The sequence below is a fragment of the Geotrypetes seraphini genome, chromosome 3, assembly GCF_902459505.1.
Source record: "Geotrypetes seraphini chromosome 3, aGeoSer1.1, whole genome shotgun sequence".
NCBI classification, from domain to species: domain Eukaryota; kingdom Metazoa; phylum Chordata; class Amphibia; order Gymnophiona; family Dermophiidae; genus Geotrypetes; species Geotrypetes seraphini.
Window position 1 is genome coordinate 242,123,268 of NC_047086.1, and position 21,631 is coordinate 242,144,898.

Genomic DNA, 21,631 nt, shown 5'->3' on the forward strand with positions numbered 1-21,631 from the left:
ATCTAGAACACTTATCAATACACTCACTACTCACTCTCACTAAATTCACATCAATAACATGCGCATATATGAATATACGATCTATCAACCCAAAGACAGAACTAATCAAAGACTGGCTGATCAAAGATAACCTAAGCTGCCTCTTCCTAGCCGAAACCTGGCTCACTTCCGACTCAGACCCTTGCATTACCGAATTTTGCCCAAACAGTTACAAACTAGAGCTAGTATGCAGAGAAAACAGAAGAGGTGGAGGTCTAGCAATCATTGTAAAAAAACAACCTCAACATTAAAGTCCTTACCAAGCACTCCAACCCTCACCTAGACCTTCTAGCATGCCAACTCTCTGATAACTCTCACAGGAACTCTGAACTGCCTTCTATGTTATGTCACACCAGGAAAATGGAATACCTCTAAACAAGAACTTGAAGAATTTATCTTCCAGAATTCCCTCGCGTCCACACACAACCTGATCCTAGGAGACATTAATCTCCACTTAGAAGATAATACCTCCAAGTACCAGTGTTCCCGCTAAGCTGCGCTGGCGTGCGCAGGCGCACAAAATATTACATCGCAGCGCACAAGTTTCACGTCACAGCGCACACTCGAGCGGAGGTGAGAGGAAGCGGCGGCGGTCTGCCCTGATCGCCTAAGATGCAGCAGCGGCGGCTCCTTTCATGATCCCCGTAAATTACGGGGATGCCGCCGCTGCTGCATCTTAGGCGATCAGGGCAGACCGCCGCCGCTTCCTCTCACCTCCGCTCGAGTGTGCGCTGTGACGTGAAACTTGTGCGCTGCGATGTAATATTTTGTGCGCCAGCGCACGCCAGCGCAGCTTAGCGGGAACACTGCCTCCAACCAAATAGTGGATATTCTTACATTCCTCAACACCCTATCATACCAAATACTCAACCCCGAACCCATGCATGAAAAGGGCCATCAACTAGATATTGCCGCTTACACATCTCCCAACCTCAACACACAAAATATCCATATCACCAACGGCTCATGGCATCCTACCTTATGGTCTGACCAGTACAAATACACCTTCACCATCAACTGGGAGCATAATAGCATCAAACCTACCCCACGCAAATCAAGCTTCAAGTCCAGACAGAAAATCGAACCTAATACATTCTGGGACACAGTAGATCCAGCAATAGACTTAAACAACCCCAAAGAATTCATAAACACCTGGCGTTCCACAAGTGAATCCACTTTGAACAAACTAGCACCACTAAAAACAAAAAACAAAGTATGCAGACCATCAGACAAATGGTTTGACACCGAACTCCTACATCTAAAAAGGCAATGCAGACAATTAGAAAGGACATGGAAAAAACAGAAACAAGACCACAATAAAACAGAATGGAGATCCCAAATCAAACAATACAAAATCAAACTGAAGGATAAACGCAAAGACTACTACTCCAAACTCATTGGCACCGAAAAACCGGACACCAAAAAACTTTTCAGCATTGTAAAAAACCTCACTGATACCAAACCCCTCCTCGCTACCCAAGGAACCCAGACACCAACAGCTTCTCAACTAGCGGACCACTTCAAAAATAAAATCACCACAATCGGATCCACATTCAACAACTCTCAAAACATCATAGAAGAGATACTAATAAATCCCACAATAGACGAAGCCAGCTCAGCAGATAGGACCTGGAACAACTTCCCAACGACACAATGGTCAGACCTTGACCGGCTGTACAAAAAATACAGCAAATCTTCCTGTGATCTGAACAACTGTCCTCCCTATCTACTAGCCACAGCGTCCACTAAATTCATAGCATGTCTCACGATATGGCTGCAAACCACCCTCAGGGAAGGTCAGTTCCCTCCGGATCTTAGCGAAATCATAATCACTCCCATACTAAAAGATCCCAAAGGCCCTATAGACAACCCAACAAACTATAGACCAATCGCTTCTATCCCACTATATGTCAAACTCATAGAGGGTATAGTAGCACAATATCTCACCAATTACCTAGAAGACAACCACATTCTGCATCCAACTCAATCTGGTTTCAGAGCTAACCACAGCACAGAAACACTACTGGTATCTTTACTAGATATAGCCAGACAGCACCTCAGCAAAGGAAACAAGTTACTAGTCATCCAACTCGATCTTTCAGCAGCATTCGACTTAGTTGACCATCCAATACTACTCCAGATACTAGATGCCATAGGAATATCAGGTAAAGTCCACAACTGGTTCCAAGGATTCCTTAAAACAAGATCATACAGAGTTAAGCCAAAAGATCTTCTATCCGACCCCTGGACAAACCCATGCGGAGTACCACAAGGATCCCCTCTTTAGCCCATACTTTTCAACCTCTTCATAGCTTCCTTAGGCACTGCCCTAGACGCCCTAAATATAACATCTTTCAGCTATGCGGATGACATAACCATTCTCCTCTCCTTCGACATCCAAGACCCCATCTCCAACAGACGCCTGAAAACAAAACTGGAAACTGTAGAAAAATGGATGAAGAACCATAAGCTGAAACTGAATGCAGAGAAAACCAAATTCCTACTACTAGAAAAGGAACAAAAACCATCCCTAACAGAACTGGAAGTAAACGCAACCAAATATCCAATACAGAGCACTCTCAAAATTCTAGGAATACAATTAGACAGATGCTGCACAATGCAAACACAAATCCACAAAATCGTACAAAAAGCATTCTTCACCATGCGAAACCTAAGAAAAATAAGAAAATTCCTTACCAAAGAACACTACAAGCTCATTGTACAATCCCTCATACTTAGTACCTTAGATTACTGCAACAGCCTTTATCTACCTTGCCCAAACAACATGATAAAACAACTACAGACTGTTCAAAATACTGCCATCAGACTCATCTACTCACTTAGCAAATTTGACCACATCACTCCCGCCTATGTAGACACGCACTGGCTTCCGATAAAAGCAAGAACTCAGTTCAAATTCTATTGTCTACTATTTAAAGTAACCCATGGCACTGCCCCCAGCTACCTAAACAACCGCCTACACCGCTACCACTCACCCAGATCAAGGAGAACTCAGAACCTATTCACCTTCCCCCCTCATAATGGTACCCGACGTAAGAAACTTTACGACAGCCTCCTGGCGACACAGGCAGTGAAAATTGACCCCACCATCACCAAACTGATGATCAAAACAACAGACATCAAAGTGTTTCGAAAAGAAATCGAAACAGTTCTATTCAAAAAACACGTCCTTACTTACTAATCTCCTCCCACTCGTACATGCTTTCTCCCCTGTGAATAACACACTAGTCAATTCCTCGAATCATACCAACCAAAAAATATCCAGACCGCTAAATAAGCATCTACCACATGTATCCAATAAACTTATCCCTTCAATGTTAGGTTATCCTCCTCAGCTACCCGAATATATTGTTATTCTCCACTGTTTCCTGTAAGTACTTGAATCTTTACTATGTAAAACTATGTTTCCTGTAAGTACTTGAATCTTTACTATGTAATTCCATCGGATAAATACAGATATCCTCTAATTTGTAACTATCAACTGTATCATGTAATGTACATGAATCTTTGTTAAACAATTCTCTCGGTAATGTCCAGATATCTTCTAATTTGTAATCCGCTTAGAACCGCAAGGCACAAGCGGAATAGAAATCACTAATGTAATGTAATGTAACCCCCCTCTGCAAATTAAAGTGTTCTGAAAAATTATTATTAATATATAATTTTGCAACAGGGGAGCTATACAATGTTTGAATCATTTGTATAAATCTTGAACCTATTCCAAACCATTCCATAGCTTGATACATGAAGGTCCATTCCACCCGATCAAAGGCTTTCTCTGCATCCAAGGTCACAGAAAAAGCCGGATCTTTCATGGCTTTTGTTAAATTTAACATATGAAAAGCCAATCTTGTTTTATTAGATGAATGTCTTCCAGCAGTGAATCCAGTTTGGTGCATATCAATAATAAAAGGGAGAGCCTTGGCTAAACGTAAAGCCAAAATCTTAGCCAAGAGTTTTACATCTACATTAATTAATGATATAGGCCTGTAATTTGAAACCAATGTGGGATCTTTGTTTGGCTTTGTCAAAACTATAGTCAATGATTCCGCCATAGTACCTGTAATGCAACCCTTATTTAGTTGAGACTAATATAATTTTAATAAATGAGGTAATAGGGTAATTTGAAATGATTTATAAAATTCTACCGTGAAACCATCACCACCTGGAGCGGATCCAACTCTAAGAGACTTCAACGCTGTTTCAAATTATTTCAATGATATAGGCTCCTCTAAACTTTTTTTTATATGCTTAGGAATTTTCAGCCCCTCAATTAGATTCAAAAACTCTAAACCATCTTTTCTTCTATTTTCATAAGGCTCAGAAGAATATAGGTCTTCATAAAAATTTAAAAATTGACTTAAAATGCTTCCAATTTGCGTATGTGTCTCTCCTTTCTCATCTTTTATTGCAATAATTTTTGTTTTTCTTTTCTTCGCTTTAAGATAATTTGCCAATAATCTTCCCGCCTTATTTGAACTTCCATAATACACAGTTTGTTGGGAAAACAAATCCTTCCTTACAAATTTTGATGAAATCTCATTATATTTACCCTTTGCTTTTAATAAAACCTGCAGGGTATTTTGTTCCCATTTATCAACTAATTTAGCTTCCAAATGTTTAATTTCTTTTTCCAAGTCAAAAAATTGTTTTTTAAGTTATTTTCTAATATATGGCGAATTTGAAATAATATTGCCTCTCATGGTAGCCTTAAATGCATCCCATAATGTTTCTATGGTAATTTCTTCTGAAGTATTAATTTGAAAAAATTCAATCACTTTTAATTTAAATTCTTCAAGGAAATTTGAATCCGCAATCAATGTATTATCTAATCTCCAAAAAATATACCAAAATATAAATAAATACCAATATCGGTAGAAATACAAATTATAAAAGAATTGGTATCTTAAATGATGTTCTCTCCGTAAATGTCCCTGGGGGGGATACCAAAAGTAAAGGGAAAAAAATATATATTTACCCTAATAAGAAATGACAAATAATGAAAAATGCAATCAACAAAATAGATCAAAAGAAATAGTCAGTACGGGCCCTATACCCTCGTTTCAACCAAAGGCCCCGGGCAGTGTTTATACAGTGACAAACACTTAGAAATGAATCTAAATAAACTCTGCCCCGTACATCATGTTTATTCTTTTGAAATATGAAATGTATAAATAAATAGAAAATAGTTATTTAAATAAAAACACTATCATCCCCAGGTGTAGACATCGGGAAGAAAATCATTTCAAAGAATGTCTCCCTGAAACCTTACTTGCAAAAACACAAAATGTGAATGAATGAAAAGTAATCACAATATAAAAAGTGACTCAAAATCGTCAAAACATCAAAAAACAAGTATGTGAAACTAAGAAATGTCCTCAGTCTGTATACCAAAAATACCAATGTGCCTGTCAATGAAAAAACTAAAAAATGTGATAAAAAGTAGAAACCAGTGAAAAGCAGTAAAAAGTACTTAGCTCGGCAAATTCAAGACGGGATGAAGTTCAAAGTTCGAGGTTCAAAGTTCAAAATTCGCCAATGATGACTCTATAATGCCCCTACTATGTCAGTCCCGCTCATATGAAAAGTGCTCGTTGAAAGGTGAAATTGTCAATACATTAGCCGTAGTACTTGAGTCTAAATCAAAAGAGCTGTTCAAAAGTGTCCATTCAGCTTTTCGCTCTGTTTTGCTCACACATTCCGTTCACTCGTATATCTCACTCGTTTGTCTCATTCATTCTGCTCACTCGACAGGTCCTGTTTCAATTTCCTCATCAGGAGGGAGCAAAAAAGTTAGGAGAATGACTGAAGATTTTATCAAGAACGCCACGTCCTCGAATATGAAGGACGGAGTGATCCTCTGCAGCGGCTCAATCAAGCTGCTCTGACAAATGAATGCCTGAAACAAGGAGTTCTTATATTACAATTTAAAGAGCCCCACCTGGACCAACGCATACGTAATGACGTAAAAAAGATATCAACAAAATAAAAAAGGAAACAAAAAAAGAAAACAACTTTTATGTAAAACATTTATCAACATTTTCATTCAGGCCATAAGGAGAGAATGCTTGTAGAGTGAAAATCCAGAAATTTTCTCTCAGTAATAAATGATTTTGTCTATCTCCCTTATAGGTGATGGGAATTTGTTCCAACACACACCACCTGAGTTGAGCAAAAGTATGGTGGTGTTTCAAACTATGGGCCACCGTAGGAGCCGTTAGTTTTTCAGTCTTAAGGCAACTACGGTGTTCAATTAGTCTCACTCTGATAGCCCGGCTAGTACAGCCTATGTAAATTAATCCACATGGACACGAAATGACATACACAACATAAGATGAAGCACACGTTGTCACAGCTCTCAACTGATACCTCCGCAGAGTTTTAGGATGTGTCCAAGAATTTCCTTGGTACGAAGTAATACATACCGAGCAATGGCCACACGGACCATGCCCACCTTCCGTTATCGAAGGAAATTGATGGGTGGTAAAATCTGAAGAAACTAGATGTTCGGATAAGTTTCTGCCTCTGGTAAAAGCAATACAAGGGTGATCTTTGAAAGCCGGATGTAACTGTAACACATGCCAATGTTCATGGAGGCTCTGGGCCACCAGAGCGGATTGAGTTGAGTGGGAGATGGCACAAATTTGATTAGTGGATATTTCTTTGTTTTTTTGCACAAGAAGTAAATCTCTGTTGGCATAACGAGCTCGCAAATAAGCTTTCCGGATGACAGACTCAGGATAACCTCTGCTTAAGAATTTATCTCTTAGAATCCTGGCTTCAATTTGAAAATCATGGAGATTAGTACAAATCCTTCTTGCCCGTAAGTATTGACCTATCGGGATCGCCGCTTTAAGGCGTCTGGGGTGGCAACTGGTATAAGATAAAAGATTGTTTTTTTCAGTATGTTTGTGATGCATCTTGGTGTGGAGGCTACCCTCTTCACAAATCACTTCTGTGTCTAAAAACGACATACTGTGAGCATGACAGGTGTGAGTAAATTTGAGGTTGGTTGAAAGAGAGTTGATCCAGGAAATAAAAAGCTGAAGGGACTCCCTGGATGATGTCCAGATGAAAAAAATATCATCTATGAATCTCAACCAACATGCCGTATGTTGGAAATAAGGATGGACATATAGATATTGTTCCTCAAAGTTGGTCATGAATAGATTAGCTATACTAGGGGCGGCCGTGGTACCCATGGCCACCCCTCGATTTTGTTGAAAAAAATCTTGATCGAACTTAAAATAGTTCCTAGTAAGAACAAAAGTAGCTAAGTCCAACAGAAACTTGGTAGAAACTCTGTCAGAAGTGTCCCGTAGATTTAAAGTGGACTCAACGACTTGAAGAGCCTCATTCTGAGGTATACTTGTGTAGAGGGACACAACGTCCAAAGTTACCAGGATGCTATCAGGAGAAAGAGGGCCAATCCCCTCAATACTTCGGAGAAAGTCCGAAGTATCTTTAATGTAAGATTTAGCCTGACACACAAAGGGTTGCAAAAAATGGTCAAGAAATTGGGACAAGGGTTCTAGTACAGTGTCATGCTCACAGTATGTCATTTTTAGACACAGAAGTGATTTGTGAAGAGGGTAGCCTCCACACCAAGATGCATCACAAACATACTGAAAAAAACAATCTTTTATCTTATACCAGTTGCCACCCCAGACGCCTTAAAGCGGCGATCCCGATAGGTCAATACTTACGGGCAAGAAGGATTTGTACTAATCTCCATGATTTTCAAATTGAAGCCAGGATTCTAAGAGATAAATTCTTAAGCAGAGGTTATCCTGAGTCTGTCATCCGGAAAGCTTATTTGCGGGCTCGTTATGCCAACAGAGATTTACTTCTTGTGCAAAAAAACAAAGAAATATCCACTAATCAAATTTGTGTCATCTCCCACTCAACTCAATCCGCTCTGGTGGCCCAGAGCCTCCATGAACATTGGCATGTGTTACAGTTACATCCGGCTTTCAAAGATCACCCTTGTATTGCTTTTACCAGAGGCAGAAACTTATCCGAACATCTAGTTTCTTCAGATTTTACCACCCATCAATTTCCTTCGATAACGGAAGGTGGGCATGGTCCGTGTGGCCATTGCTCGGTATGTATTACTTCGTACCAAGGAAATTCTTGGACACATCCTAAAACTCTGCGGAGGTATCAGTTGAGAGCTGTGACAACGTGTGCTTCATCTTATGTTGTGTATGTCATTTCGTGTCCATGTGGATTAATTTACGTAGGCTGTACTAGCCGGGCTATCAGAGTGAGACTAATTGAACACCGTAGTTGCCTTAAGACTGAAAAACTAACGGCTCCTACGGTGGCCCATAGTTTGAAACACCACCATACTTTTGCTCAACTCAGGTGGTGTGTGTTGGAACAAATTCCCATCATCTATAAGGGAGATATACAAAATCATTTATTACTGAGAGAAAATTTCTGGATTTTCACTCTACAAGCATTCTCTCCTTATGGCCTGAATGAAAATGTTGATAAATGTTTTACATAAAAGTTGTTTTCTTTTTTTGTTTCCTTTTTTATTTTGTTGATATCTTTTTTACGTCATTACGTATGCGTTGGTCCAGGTGGGGCTCTTTAAATTGTAATATAAGAACTCCTTGTTTCAGGCATTCATTTGTCAGAGCAGCTTGATTGAGCCGCTGCAGAGGATCACTCCGTCCTTCATATTCGAGGACGTGGCGTTCTTGATAAAATCTTCAGTCATTCTCCTAACTTTTTTGCTCCCTCCTGATGAGGAAATTGAAACAGGACCTGTCGAGTGAGCAGAATGAATGAGACAAACGAGTGAGATAAACGAGTGAGCGGAATGTGTGAGCAAAACAGAGCGAAAAGCTGAATGGACACTTTTGAACAGCTCTTTTGATTTAGACTCAAGTACTACGGCTAATGTATTGACAATTTCACCTTTCAACGAGCACTTTTCATATGAGCGGGACTGACATAGTAGGGGCATTATAGAGTCATCATTGGCGAATTTTGAACTTTGAACCTCGAACTTTGAACTTCATCCCGTCTTGAATTTGCCGAGCTAAGTACTTTTTACTGCTGTTCACTGGTTTCTACTTTTTATCACATTTTTTAGTTTTTTCATTGACAGGCACATTGGTATTTTTGGTATACAGACTGAGGACATTTCTTAGTTTCACATACTTGTTTTTTGATGTTTTGACGATTTTGAGTCACTTTTTATATTGTGATTACTTTTCATTCATTCACATTTTGTGTTTTTGCAAGTAAGGTTTCAGGGAGACATTCTTTGAAATGATTTTTTTTCCGATGTCTACACCTGGGGATGATAGTGTTTTTATTTAAATAACTATTTTCTATTTATTTATACATTTCATATTTCAAAAGAATAAACATGATGTACGGGGCAGAGTTTATTTAGATTCATTTCTAAGTGTTTGTCACTGTATAAACACTGCCCGGGGCCTTTGGTTGAAACGAGGGTATAGGGCCCCTACTGACTATTTCTTTTGATCTATTTTGTTGATTGCATTTTTCATTATTTGTCATTTCTTATTAGGGTAAATATATATTTTTTTCCCTTTACTTTTGGTATCCCCCCCAGGGACATTTACGGAGAGAACATCATTTAAGATACCAATTCTTTTATAATTTATCTAATCTCCAAACAGACCTGCTATTCTCTTGCTCCTCAAACTTAAATTCAATCCATACTCCCCCATGATCAGACAAAATGATAGGGTCTATGGAAGCTTTTGTCACTTGTTGTACTATTTGGTTTGAGACAAAAATATAATCTATTTTTATAAAGGATTTATGAACCCGTGAACAAAAAGAAAATTCCCGCTCATTAAAATGAAGTATCCGCCATATATCTTTCAAATCACAAGATTGTATCAAATTATCTAACTCTAAGGACTTCATAATTTTACTAGGTTTTTTATCCATTAATGGATCCATAACAGCATTGAAATCTCCAGCCCCTATCAAATTAGAAGCAGCCAGTGGGAGTAGTAATTGTTGTAATTTTAAAAAATTCACACTGATTCATATTTGGGGCATACACATTAAACAGATCCAGGGTATTATTTCCCATGCTCATTTTTACATGCACCCACCTACCCAAGGGATCAGAATCAATCAATTGAAAATTAGCTGTACACTTTTTATTAATATGGCAACCTCAGCTTTTTTTCCAAGTGCAGGGGCGAAAAAACTATTTTACCCAGCCCCCTTCCAACTTTTTTGACTCCACCATTGATAGGTGTGTCTCCTGTATAAAATATAGATCTGCATCTTGTTGTTTCAGAAAGGCCAACATTTCTTTCCTCTTTATTTGATGGTTAAGGCCATTAACATTTAATGAAAAAAGCTTAACCTCCATTATATATTTTGTTTTTTAGATATTCAGATGTAATTAATTTAAAATGAACAGACACCATTTCCAATATTTATAATTTTGCACATAAAATTCCCCTATCCCTAATATTTCCTCCCCTAACCTTCCCCCCACCCTCCCTCCCCAAATCTTTATTAAAAATGTTAACTTGGTGACACACATATTAGATCAGGTCATGATAAGCTCCCCTTAGACCCTCTTTAAATCAATAATCAAAAATAAGTCACATAGGAAATACTTATTAGATATAATAATTCTTCATAACTTATTCTAGTTCATAAATTATACAATATTATCTGTTTAATAAATTAGTATACACTTTAGAAACCTTTTCTAATACCATATATTAGTATATCTAAACAATAAGTTATATTTCAATTATTTCACCCTATAATTAATATATTTTAATAATATTCTTATTCCAACTTAGTACCATTTAATACCTTACAATAAGACTTTTTTTAATCTAAGATAGAAATCAGTATTAGATTCAAATCTCTCATAGTTCCCTTTATCAACTAATTATGTAACTTATGATATAGAATTCATTAATTAACATCCATATTTTATCATCCTCTTATGTTTAATTAAAATTTACATAAAATTTCATCATTAATCTTATTTTTCCCCAACTTATATAATTTAATACAACAAATTTAAATTTATTGAATCTGCACAAGACTAAAAACATAACAACCATCTTTTGGGGAATGTATTATATTACCTTTACTAAATCTTTTAACTGAATCAATTTATTTATTTAATTAATTAATTAAATTTTAATAGTAAGAATCCAACGAAAACCCATAATCAGAACTAAGCACATTTAAAACCATTCAGAGTCTATTTCTTATATTTCAATTAATATGAGATATAAATAAATATAGATTAACTTCTACCATTATAATACCTTCCCTTGAAAAATCAATTCACTCTTATGGGACTATTAGAACATTTCTCCATCTATATTTTATACTTAAATTACTTGCATTTATCTAAAGTATAAAAAAACCCCAAAATTAATAAAATATCTTATTTGTTGCATTTACAAATCTTCCTATGAACCATGAATCTACAGGAATCTTCTTAATCTTGCTAAGGCATTATCTTCCGAAAATAAATCTTATATAATTCCTCTCAACCAACAAACGAACTTCAGAACCTGACATTGTTCCATACTTTCCAAATGCCTGGATTAGATTCTTTAACTTATCAACACCCCTCTTGTTTTGTCAGAGAAAATTATGCTATTCCTGTACATTCTTTCATTTTATCACCAACAGCAGTCAGGGAGGCCAAACTTCGTATGGAAGAAACTCTAGCGAAGAACATCAAGAAAGGGGACAAATCCTTCTTCAGATACATTAGCGACAGGAAAAAGAACACAAACGGGATAGTACGCCTTAGAACGCCAGACGGGAATTATGTGGAAACTGACTCCGATAAAGCCAAACTACTGAATGATTACTTCTGTTCAGTCTTTACCTGCGAGGCACCAGGGCACGGGCCTCGGCTGGATGCAAAGCAAAGCATGGATGACCCATTTCAGAAGTTTGAGTTCACACCAGCTGATGTTTACAAAAAACTGTCAAGACTCAAGATGAACAAAGCCATGGGACCGGACAATCTGCACCCAAGAGTGCTCAGAGAGCTATGCGATGTTTTGGTGGAACCGTTAGCCATGATCTTCAATCTCTCCCTAAGTACGGGGAGAGTCCCCCTGGACTGGAAAACTGCCAATGTTGTTCCTCTGCACAAAAAGGGTTGCAGAGCGGAGGCTGCGAATTACAGACCAGTAAGTCTCACATCAATAGTGTGTAAACTCATGGAAACTCTACTTAAAGGGAAATTAGACACGATATTGGATGAGGGGAATCTGAGGGATCCCTGTCAACATGGATTCACTAGGAGCAGGTCATGCCAAGCCAACCTTATCAGCTTCTTTGACTGGGTGACAGGAAAGCTAGACTCGGGAGAGTCTCTGGACATAGTGTACTTGGATTTCAGTAAAGCGTTTGACAGTGTCCCACACCGTAGACTATTAAACAAGATGAAATCGATGGGGTTAGGTGAGAAACTAACGGCATGGGTCAACGATTGGCTGAGTTGAAGACTTCAGAGGGTGGTGGTCAATGGCACCCTCTCTAAGACATCGGAGGTGACTAGTGGAGTGCCGCAGGGCTCAGTCCTGGGACCATTCCTTTTTAACATATTCATAAGGGACTTGACCCGAGGGCTTCAGGGAAAAGTAGCGCTGTTTGCCGACGACTCCAAACTGTGTAATATAGTAGGTGAAAGCGATCTCACGGATGGTATGGCGCAGGATCTGATCAAGTTGGAAAACTGGTCCTCAACATGGCAGCTGGGCTTCAACGCAAAGAAGTGTAAGGTGATGCATCTCGGCAGCAGAAATCCATGCAGAACATACACTTTGAATGGAGAAACACTAGCTACGACCTCAGAAGAACGGGACTTGGGAGTAATCATCAGTGCAGACATGAAGGCTGCCAAACAAGTGGAGAAGGCCTCATCCAAGGCAAGGCGGATGATGGGATGTATCAATAGAAGCTTCGTCAGTCGTAAACCTGAAGTCATAATGCCACTGTACAGAACCATGGTGAGACCTCATCTGGAGTACTGTGTGCAATTCTGGAGGCCACATTACCGTAAAGATATATTTCGAGCTGAGTCAGTCCAGCGAATGGCCACTAGGATGGTCTCCGAACTCAAGGGTCTCTCATACGAGGAAAGACTGGGCAAGTTGCAGCTCTACTCTCTGGAGGAGCGCAGGGAGAGGGGTGACATGATTGAGACATTTAAGTACGTCACAGGTTGTGTCGAGGTGGAAAACGACATATTCTTTCCTAAGGGACCTTCAGTCACAAGAGGGCACCCTCTCAAACTCAGAGGAGGGAGATTTGGTGGTGACACCAGGAAGTACTTCTTTACAGAAAGGGTGGTGGATCACTGGAACAAACTACCGGTGCAGGTGATCAAGGCCACTAGCGTGCTCGACTTTAAGAATAAATGGGACATCCACGTGGGATCTCTACGTAGGTCGAGTAGCACTCTGACTTAATGGGGTGGGACAGTAGAGTGGGCAGACTTGATGGGCTATAGCCGTTTTCTGCCGTTATCTTTCTATGTTTCTATGAGTGTTTTGCTTTTAGATTCTGAAGTCACCATAAGCAAAATCCAGTGAACTGTAAACAAGAATCATTAACGTATTATACTTCAGATTTTCATTTTTAGAATGAAGAGTAGGAGAGGGATGAAGACCAACTGTACTTAAAATAAAATATTCTCATAAAATGTCATCGACTTGGCAGCTAAGCTTCAATGCTAAAAAATGTAAAGTGATGCACCTAGGTAAAAAAAATCCACACAGAACTTACACACTAAATGGTGAGACCTTGGCCAGGACCACGGTGGAACGTGATTTAGGAGTGATCATTAGTGTTGATATGAAGGCTGCCAATCACGTGGAGAAGGCTTCCTCCAAGGCAAGACAAATGATGGGCTGCATCCGTAGGGGTTTTGTTAGCAGAAGACCTGAAGTCATAATGCCGCTGTACAGATCCATGGTAAGACCTCATCTGGAGTATTGTGTTCAATTCTGGAGACCACACTACCGGAAGGATGTGCTGCGAATTGAGTCGGTTCAGCGAATGGCTACCAGGATGGTCTTGGGGCTCAGGGATCTCACGTATGAAGAAAGGCTAAAAAACTGCAGATGTACTCACTGGAGGAACGAAGAGAGAGGGGAGACATGATTGAGACGTTTAAGTATATCACGGGACGTATAGAGGTGGAAGATGATATCTTCTGTCTTACAGGGCCCTCGGCCACCAGAGGTCACTCGCTGAAAGTCAGGGGAGGGAAATTTCATGGTGATGCCAGGAAGTACTTCTTCACCGAAAGGGTGGTCGATCATTGGAACGAGCTACCTCAGCAGGTGATTGAGGCCAACAGCGTGTCACATTTTAAGAGAAAATGGGATATTCACGTGGGATCTCTAGGGGAGTAAAAGTCAGGTGGGTGGGTCATTGGTATGGGCAGACTTGATGGGCTATGGCCTTTTTCTGCCATCATTTTCTATGTTTCTATGTTTCTACTGTGAAGTCCCTCCTTCCAGCCGGATATGGAGAGTGATATCAAGTGTCCAGCTCATAGCGTCCAAATACATTCATCTTTATCATGTTACTGCCTTCCGTGATCTGACCCTGAAGCCACAACTTCCTCAAGTCCTTTGATGCTCGAGCTTGAGCCCAACAAATAGCTCCAAATCTTACTCACTGGCCAGGTTTTCCAACAATGACTCCCTGATGTTTCCATGGCTTCTCGGTGTTCCATGTATTTCTCCTTCTTCTCTTTGGTAAGGGCAGAATTTCTTTTATTGCGCAACTCAGTCACTTTTCCTTTATACCGCATTTGTCTTTCTGTAGATTCCTGCAGACAAGTTATAATAGAGAGGACACCAGAGATAGAAAAATGTCTTTCAAGTTTCCTGTTGGATGTCCTAGAGTATTGCAGCCTGGCATAGAACAGTTCATATTGAAATTGTCACTTTCATGGAAGCCGATGAGAAAGGTCACTGCCAAAGACCTTTAGCAACATAACCTTAACTACGTTTTCATCATGTGACATATTAGGACTAGAAATATCTTTGTCATACTCCAAGGATGGAGCATTCCCTGTTAGGGACCTTAGAGGAGATTCATCCTGATCAGATGCATTTCTGTAACTCTAGTACAAAAGTCAACCACTTGCTCAGTTTCCAATCCAGACGAGCGGGTCTTTCAGAGTGGATATTATCTCGTACTCACAGGAGTGGGCTGCTGTAAACTGCTTGTCACCCTTTCGAAATACACTGACTTTTCTGCACCAAACGATTGCAGATTGTGAACTGAGCTGGAAACTTGAGAGCTCCAGACAAACCCGGCTGAAGAACGGGTCACCCGTGTAGATCGCTGAGAATTCCCATCACTTTCTGAGCTGTCTGTGTGCTCAACATCCGTGAAGAAATAAGAATCCTCTATTCCATCAAACTGCTGTCTACTTTTATTCTCCTGTGCGGCAATTCAGATCGCTAACGGTTGCACAACCAGTCATTTTGCCTGCGTATTTCCAGACAAGTTCAGGCGTTCCATTTCTGAATTTCAATCCTGCTCCAAACATCAGAGGATCTTCGTGGAGAGACTCCTTTAAAGATCATGTATTCTAACTTTATGTATTTTCAATAAATTGCAGAATAAATGTAATTTCCTCAAAAGTATTCATTTAAAGAATCTTGAAACTACAACCCAAAATAGAAGATGGGAAGGCATTCCATTTCACATTGTTTCTGCCGTTGAATCTTGTAGTTTAAAATGAATCAAAAAACGTTCTTTAACGTTTTCCCCATAAGCTTTCACGGAAAATATAATTGACTCATAGCCTATAAAAATATTTCAAAGGAAAGTTAAAAATCAAACATTCCGCACAATCAATTTTTCTTCAATATATCTTCTCAAATTTATGTCAGCATGGGCTGTTCCTGCTGATCAATGAATTCATGTAACTTTTCTGGATCATCATAAGTAATTGTCTTATTCTCAAAAATAATTCTCATTAGTGATGGATATAATAAACCATATTTAGCCCCCATAGCTCTCAATTGTGGTAGCAGCGCTAAAAAACCTTTTCTTTTAATTGCTGTATTTTTAGCAAAGTCAGGAACAATATGAATACGCACATCCTGGCACTTCAAGTTCCTGTTTTGTTTTGCCAATTGGAATATTTCTAAAACCTGTTGATACCTCAGCAGCTTAAATATTAAAGGACGAGGACCCTTTTGCCTATCATCTCTCTTTACAGGGATTCGGTGAGCCCTTTTGATTTCGAGAGGGAACTTTGATTTTATAGGCAGTATCTTAGGCAAAAAATTCTCTAGAAAGGAAATAGCACTCCCTTTCTCCACCCCTTCTGGGAGACCTAAGATACGCAAATTACTCCTCCTCTCACGATTTGAAACATCCTCCAGCTCTTGGGTAAGAAGTTCAGTTTTTTTCCGATCCAATTTGCTTTTGACTATCTCCGTTTCAGCTGTCTCCACTCTTTTCTCAAAATTACTTGTTTTAATTTCAGCCTGTTCCATCCTCCTGGTAAGAATAGACACTTCATCTGTGAGATCATTTACTTTATTAGCTATGCCCGAAACGATCTCTTTTATTTCTTTCAACTCATTCACAATATCGCTGTCGCCATTTTTTGATGGCGTTGATTTCAACGGTGTTTCTGGCTCCGGCTTTGCTCTTTTGACAGCGCAGATGTTACAAACGCTAAATTAGAGAATGACACAGTGACAAAATTCATCACTGTTCCCGTCCCCGCGGATAACCGCGGGAAACCATCTTCATGTCATTCTTTAAAGAGAGAGGGAAGAATCAGATTATGAATGGCCACAACCACTGACCTACAAGCTTTGCTCTGAAGAATGCTGGTGTAGAAGGACTGAGGTTGAAATAGACACTAGAAAATGACATGGGATTATTTCATGCGGTTATCCGCGGGGACGGTAACGGTGATGAATTTTGTCACTGTGTCATTCTCTATACGCTGAATCACTTTTATTCTGCTTTCACGAAGCCATTATACAGCTCTTACCCTTTTCTTAAAAACAAATTGCAAAACTTTTGCATGACTTATTATCCCTAACAAGGTCTATAAAAACGGAGCTCATTTACTGTACAACCTTCTCCATGCGCAACCAAGCCACGCCCCCTCGATAAGAAGAGTTTCTGTACTGTGATTGGATCAAAAACCATGTTGAAATGGAAGGAGTACAGAAAATTTATCCAGATAGTCAGATAATTGCTTTGAGACAATGGTTTCCAAGATCTTCTTTAATAAAGGGATATTTGCAACTGGGCAATAGTTAAGGGCCAGAGATGGATCTAGACCTGAATTTTTTTAAATAATGGATTTAATATAATGCATCCTATATCTAAATTAAATAAACCACTAGCAAATATATGATTGACCAACATTGTAAGCCAAGAGATAATGAAGGTAGGAATATTAGAAAAGATATATGATGGGACAGAATCAAGTATACAAGTTTTTTGACTAAATTTAGAATAAAGTTGCAATAGTTGGGGTTCTGTGATAATGTCAAATGAATTCCAATATCTATCTACTGGAATATCAAAAGAAGAATTTTCCACATTTAGTGGATTAAAAGAAGCCAATGTGTTAGAAAATGATGACTGGATTTTTAAAACTTTATCCTTAAAAAAAGAGGCTAGTTCTTTTTCAGATGGTTTGGATAGTTTGTTTGTTTGATCAGATAATGTAGTTATAGATTTCCATAGAGAAAAAAGAGCCTTACTTTGATCTTTAGCTGTATTAATTTTGTTCCCATAGTTCTTGCTGAGTTAGCCAATCCCAGATATTCAGCGTCAGGTAACTGTTTAGGGCCTCTGAATATCTTTGCTAGCCAGTCAATCACCTATGTAGTTAGTTGGTTAGCAGTATATTCAGCTGTCCTAACTTTTTGTGGTGTGTTAGCCAGGCATTGGTCATACAGTACTTGGTTATTCAGTTCTAGTAGTTGTGCATATCCTGGCACTGAATATCTAGGGTTAGTTCAACTCTATGGCTGGCAGCAGTTTGCAAGCTACTAAAAATTATAGACTGAATATCCACCCCCAATGCCATTTTCTATATATTTTCAAAATTAACATTCATAATAAACCTGCATTTTTCTATTAATAACCTTTTATTCTACTGTTGTTTAACTCCATGAATGTGTGTTATGCTTTTTTTTCCCCAGTAAACTCTATGGGGATCAAGCTAGGTATTTTGAGGCAGAAAAAACACCAAGAATCAAACACAAGAAGAAAGGAACAGTGTCCATGGTGAACAATGGGAGTGAACAGCATGGATCTCAGGTGAGCAGAGTAGGGCCTGTTTCTGTAGCAATGAAAAAGAGGAAGGTCCTCGGGGAAAGTAAGCTGTTCAGTATGAAGCAGATGGCTTTTAGGTACTCAGCTCCTCAGCTATGAATTTGCTTCTGGAGGACCTTTGACGCAAAGAGGTCTATTCTTTGTTTAGAAAATGGGAAAAAGCCTGGCTATTTGGTGAGCTCTTTCATAAATTGACTGAAGGGTTTGAGTACGCTTAATCTTGTCTTCTGTAATTGGATGAACTTATATAGATTGGTAGGATAAGATCAATTAGGAAGAAAAATGATAGGAATTACAGTACAGTCAAACCTCGGTTTGCAAGTGTTTTGCAAGACGAGCAAAACACTCAAGCAAATCGTGCCTCGCAAACCGAGTGTTGACTCGATTTGAAAGCCCCCTTCCCCCCTCCCCCCCGAGAACCGGCATTGCCCGCCCAAACCCTTACCCCGATCTGGCACCGGCACGCAGCACCAACCCACAGGACATGCTGGTGCCCGAAGATCCTGCCTCTTGCCGCTGGGCTGAGCCTGTAGGTTGGTGCTGCGTGCTGGTGCCAGATCGGGGTAAGGGTTTGGGCGGGCGAGGGTAGAAGCGTGCCAGTGGGAGTAGGGTCTTTTTGGGATGGGGTGGGATGGAAGCGAGCAGCGCCGGGGGGAGGGGAGGGAACCAATTAAGCGAGTTTCCCTTACTTCCAATGGGGAAACTAGCTTTGATATATGAGCTCGCAAACCAAGGTTCCACTGTATTTCATTTTGAGTAAGCAAGCTGGGATATAAGGAAATCATTGTGAAAGGAGATACATTTATTAGTTATTTTTTTCATTGTTTTGTACCTTGTTGAGAGCTTTATGATAAAGTGAACCATTAAATGTAGGAAAAAATGAATAATACCAAGGTAGGCCTAGAATTGGGGGACTAGATGGAAATGTTTGATTTTTTTAGACTAGAGAATGACACGGTGACTGTTCCCTGCGGGTGACCACAGATAACCCGCCAGAACAGGGGAAAAATCAACTTGTTGCTGCGGGTATGGGGACAACATCATTTGCCACCCCATGGCGAGTTCAGGGAGAGACGCTTGCCATCTTCCCGGTCATTAGAGTTTCTGGGGCTTCTCTTTGTCTCCAGACAGGGTCATGTGTTTCTTCTCAGGGACAGTGGACAGAACCTTCATCAGCAGATCAGAATTCTCTTGGACTGTCCGGCTCTCTTGGCCTGGTTTTGTCTGCAGGTTCTTGGGTCTCAGGCAGCCTTCTTGGAGGCGATCCCCTGGGCTGGAGCACGCATGTGCCCTTGATGGGAGTCCCTCCTGTCTTGGTGATTTCCACTGAGTTTCCCCCTTCAGATGTCTGGTCGGAGCCAGCTAGGGGCAATTTGAGCTGGTGGCTTCAGGGGGTGGTTCTTGGCCAGGGCTGGCTTCTTTGGTTTTCTGAGTGGATGATTCTTATCATGGATGCCAGCCTGTTGGGTTGCAGGCTCACTGCGGGGCTCGCTCCATTCAGGGACAGTGGACTCCTGGTCCACAATGTTGGTTAACCAATTGTTTGGAGCTTCGGCAGAAAGACCATTAGGGCAAGTTTTTTTGACACCATGGTGGTGACATATGTACATCACGAAGGAGCTGTAGTGTTCTCTCTCTCTTTTGGGCCAAAAAGATCAGCGGCGTTTCACTGGGTGGAAGCACATCTTCTGTCTTTCTCGGCAGCCTATGGGGGCCGAAGTCGACAATGTTCTGGCAGTCTTCCTTGGCCGACAGTTCCTGGTCTCAGAAGAATTGCTATTGTGGCTTTGTAAAAAGGGGCCCTAATTGCTTACTGTGGTTGTACAACACTGTACTGTACATTACTGTATTTATTTTCCAGCACTGTTATGTGCAGTTGTTAGGATGATTTTTTTTTTCATTTCTCAGTGTTACTTCTAATGGTGAGAAAGCCATGGTGTATTGTATTGGTTGATGAGCAGACTAATTGCTTACTGTGGTTATGCAATACCATACTGTATTTTTTCAGCACTGCTCTGTACAATTATTTTGTTTCAGGAATGTTACTTCTATTAGCAGTACTGCAAATAAAAAAATATCTTTGCAACATTCTAAATGTTTTACTATGGGTTTTTCTCAAATGCTGTCACATGCAGAAACCTAACCCTATTTTTCTTATAGAATTCATTATTCACTTTATGTGGTTTTGAGGCGCAAAATGTACTATGGGAACCTAACTTCTATTTTCCCATAGATGCAGCATTTTGTCTGATTTTGTGGTTTGTGAACTTTTTGGGAACCATACTATCGCAAATAACGAGAATGGACTGTACTTGTCACTGGCAAACAGAGAAGAAAGGTTACTTGGAGTTCCCAAAATTGGTTGTGGAACTGGCAAACAGGAAGCTGAAGCCTGCCTTACAGTACTGCCTTACAGTACGACAAAGAAACAATAAACCCCAATGGTTCACCGCGGAGATCTCGCACCTCATTAAGGAGAAGAAAAAAGCGTTTCTCTCCTACAAGCGCACGGAGAAAAGAGAGGCAAAAGTAGAATATAGGACCAGGTCTACAGCGGTCAAAATGGCAGTTAGGGAGGCAAAACTTCGAGTGGAAGAAATTCTGGCAAAAACCATTAAAAAGGGGGACAAATCCTTCTTCAGGTATATTAGTGACAGAAAAAGGAACACAGGCGGGATAGTACGCCTTAGAAGACCGGACGGAAGTTACGTGGAAGCAGATTCCAATAAAGCCGAACTACTGAATGAATACTTCTGCTCAGTCTTCACCTATGAGGCACCGGGACACGATCCCCAGTTGAAGGCAACACAAAGCACAGAAGACCCGTTTTAGAATTTTGAGTTCACACCAGGTGAAGTTTACAGTGAACTGGCAAGACTCAAGGTGAACAAAGCCATGGGACCAGACAATTTGCACCCAAGAATGCTCAGAGAATTGAGCGATGTCCTAGCGAAACCGTTGGCTGAGCTATTCAATTTCTCCCTAAGTAAGGGGAAAGTTCCCCTGGACTGGAAATTAGCTAATGTCGTTCCTCTGCATAAAAAGGGTTGCAGGGCAGAGGCTGCGAATTATAGACCGGTGAGTCTCACATCAATAGTGTGCAAACTCATGGAAACACTAATTAAAAGCAAATTGGACACAATCTTGAATGAAGGGAATCTTCGGGATCCCTGTCAGCATGGATTCACCAAGGGTAGGTCCTGCCAGTCCAATCTCATCAGCTTCTTTGACTGGG

At 40.0% G+C, this 21,631-nt stretch overlaps 1 protein-coding gene and 1 pseudogene across 1 annotated transcript in view; one reads left to right on the plus strand and one right to left on the minus strand.

The window, feature by feature from the left end:
• Positions 1–21,631, plus strand: part of PPIL4 (peptidylprolyl isomerase like 4) — a 140,580-nt gene that overhangs the window by 18,062 nt on the left and 100,887 nt on the right. Inside the window, exon 4 of the mRNA XM_033937797.1 lies at positions 18,264–18,381. Within this exon, the coding sequence (XP_033793688.1) occupies positions 18,264–18,381 (118 nt within the window). The remainder of the gene's footprint in view (positions 1–18,263; positions 18,382–21,631) is intronic.
• LOC117356675 lies at positions 14,554–17,852 on the minus strand (annotated as a pseudogene).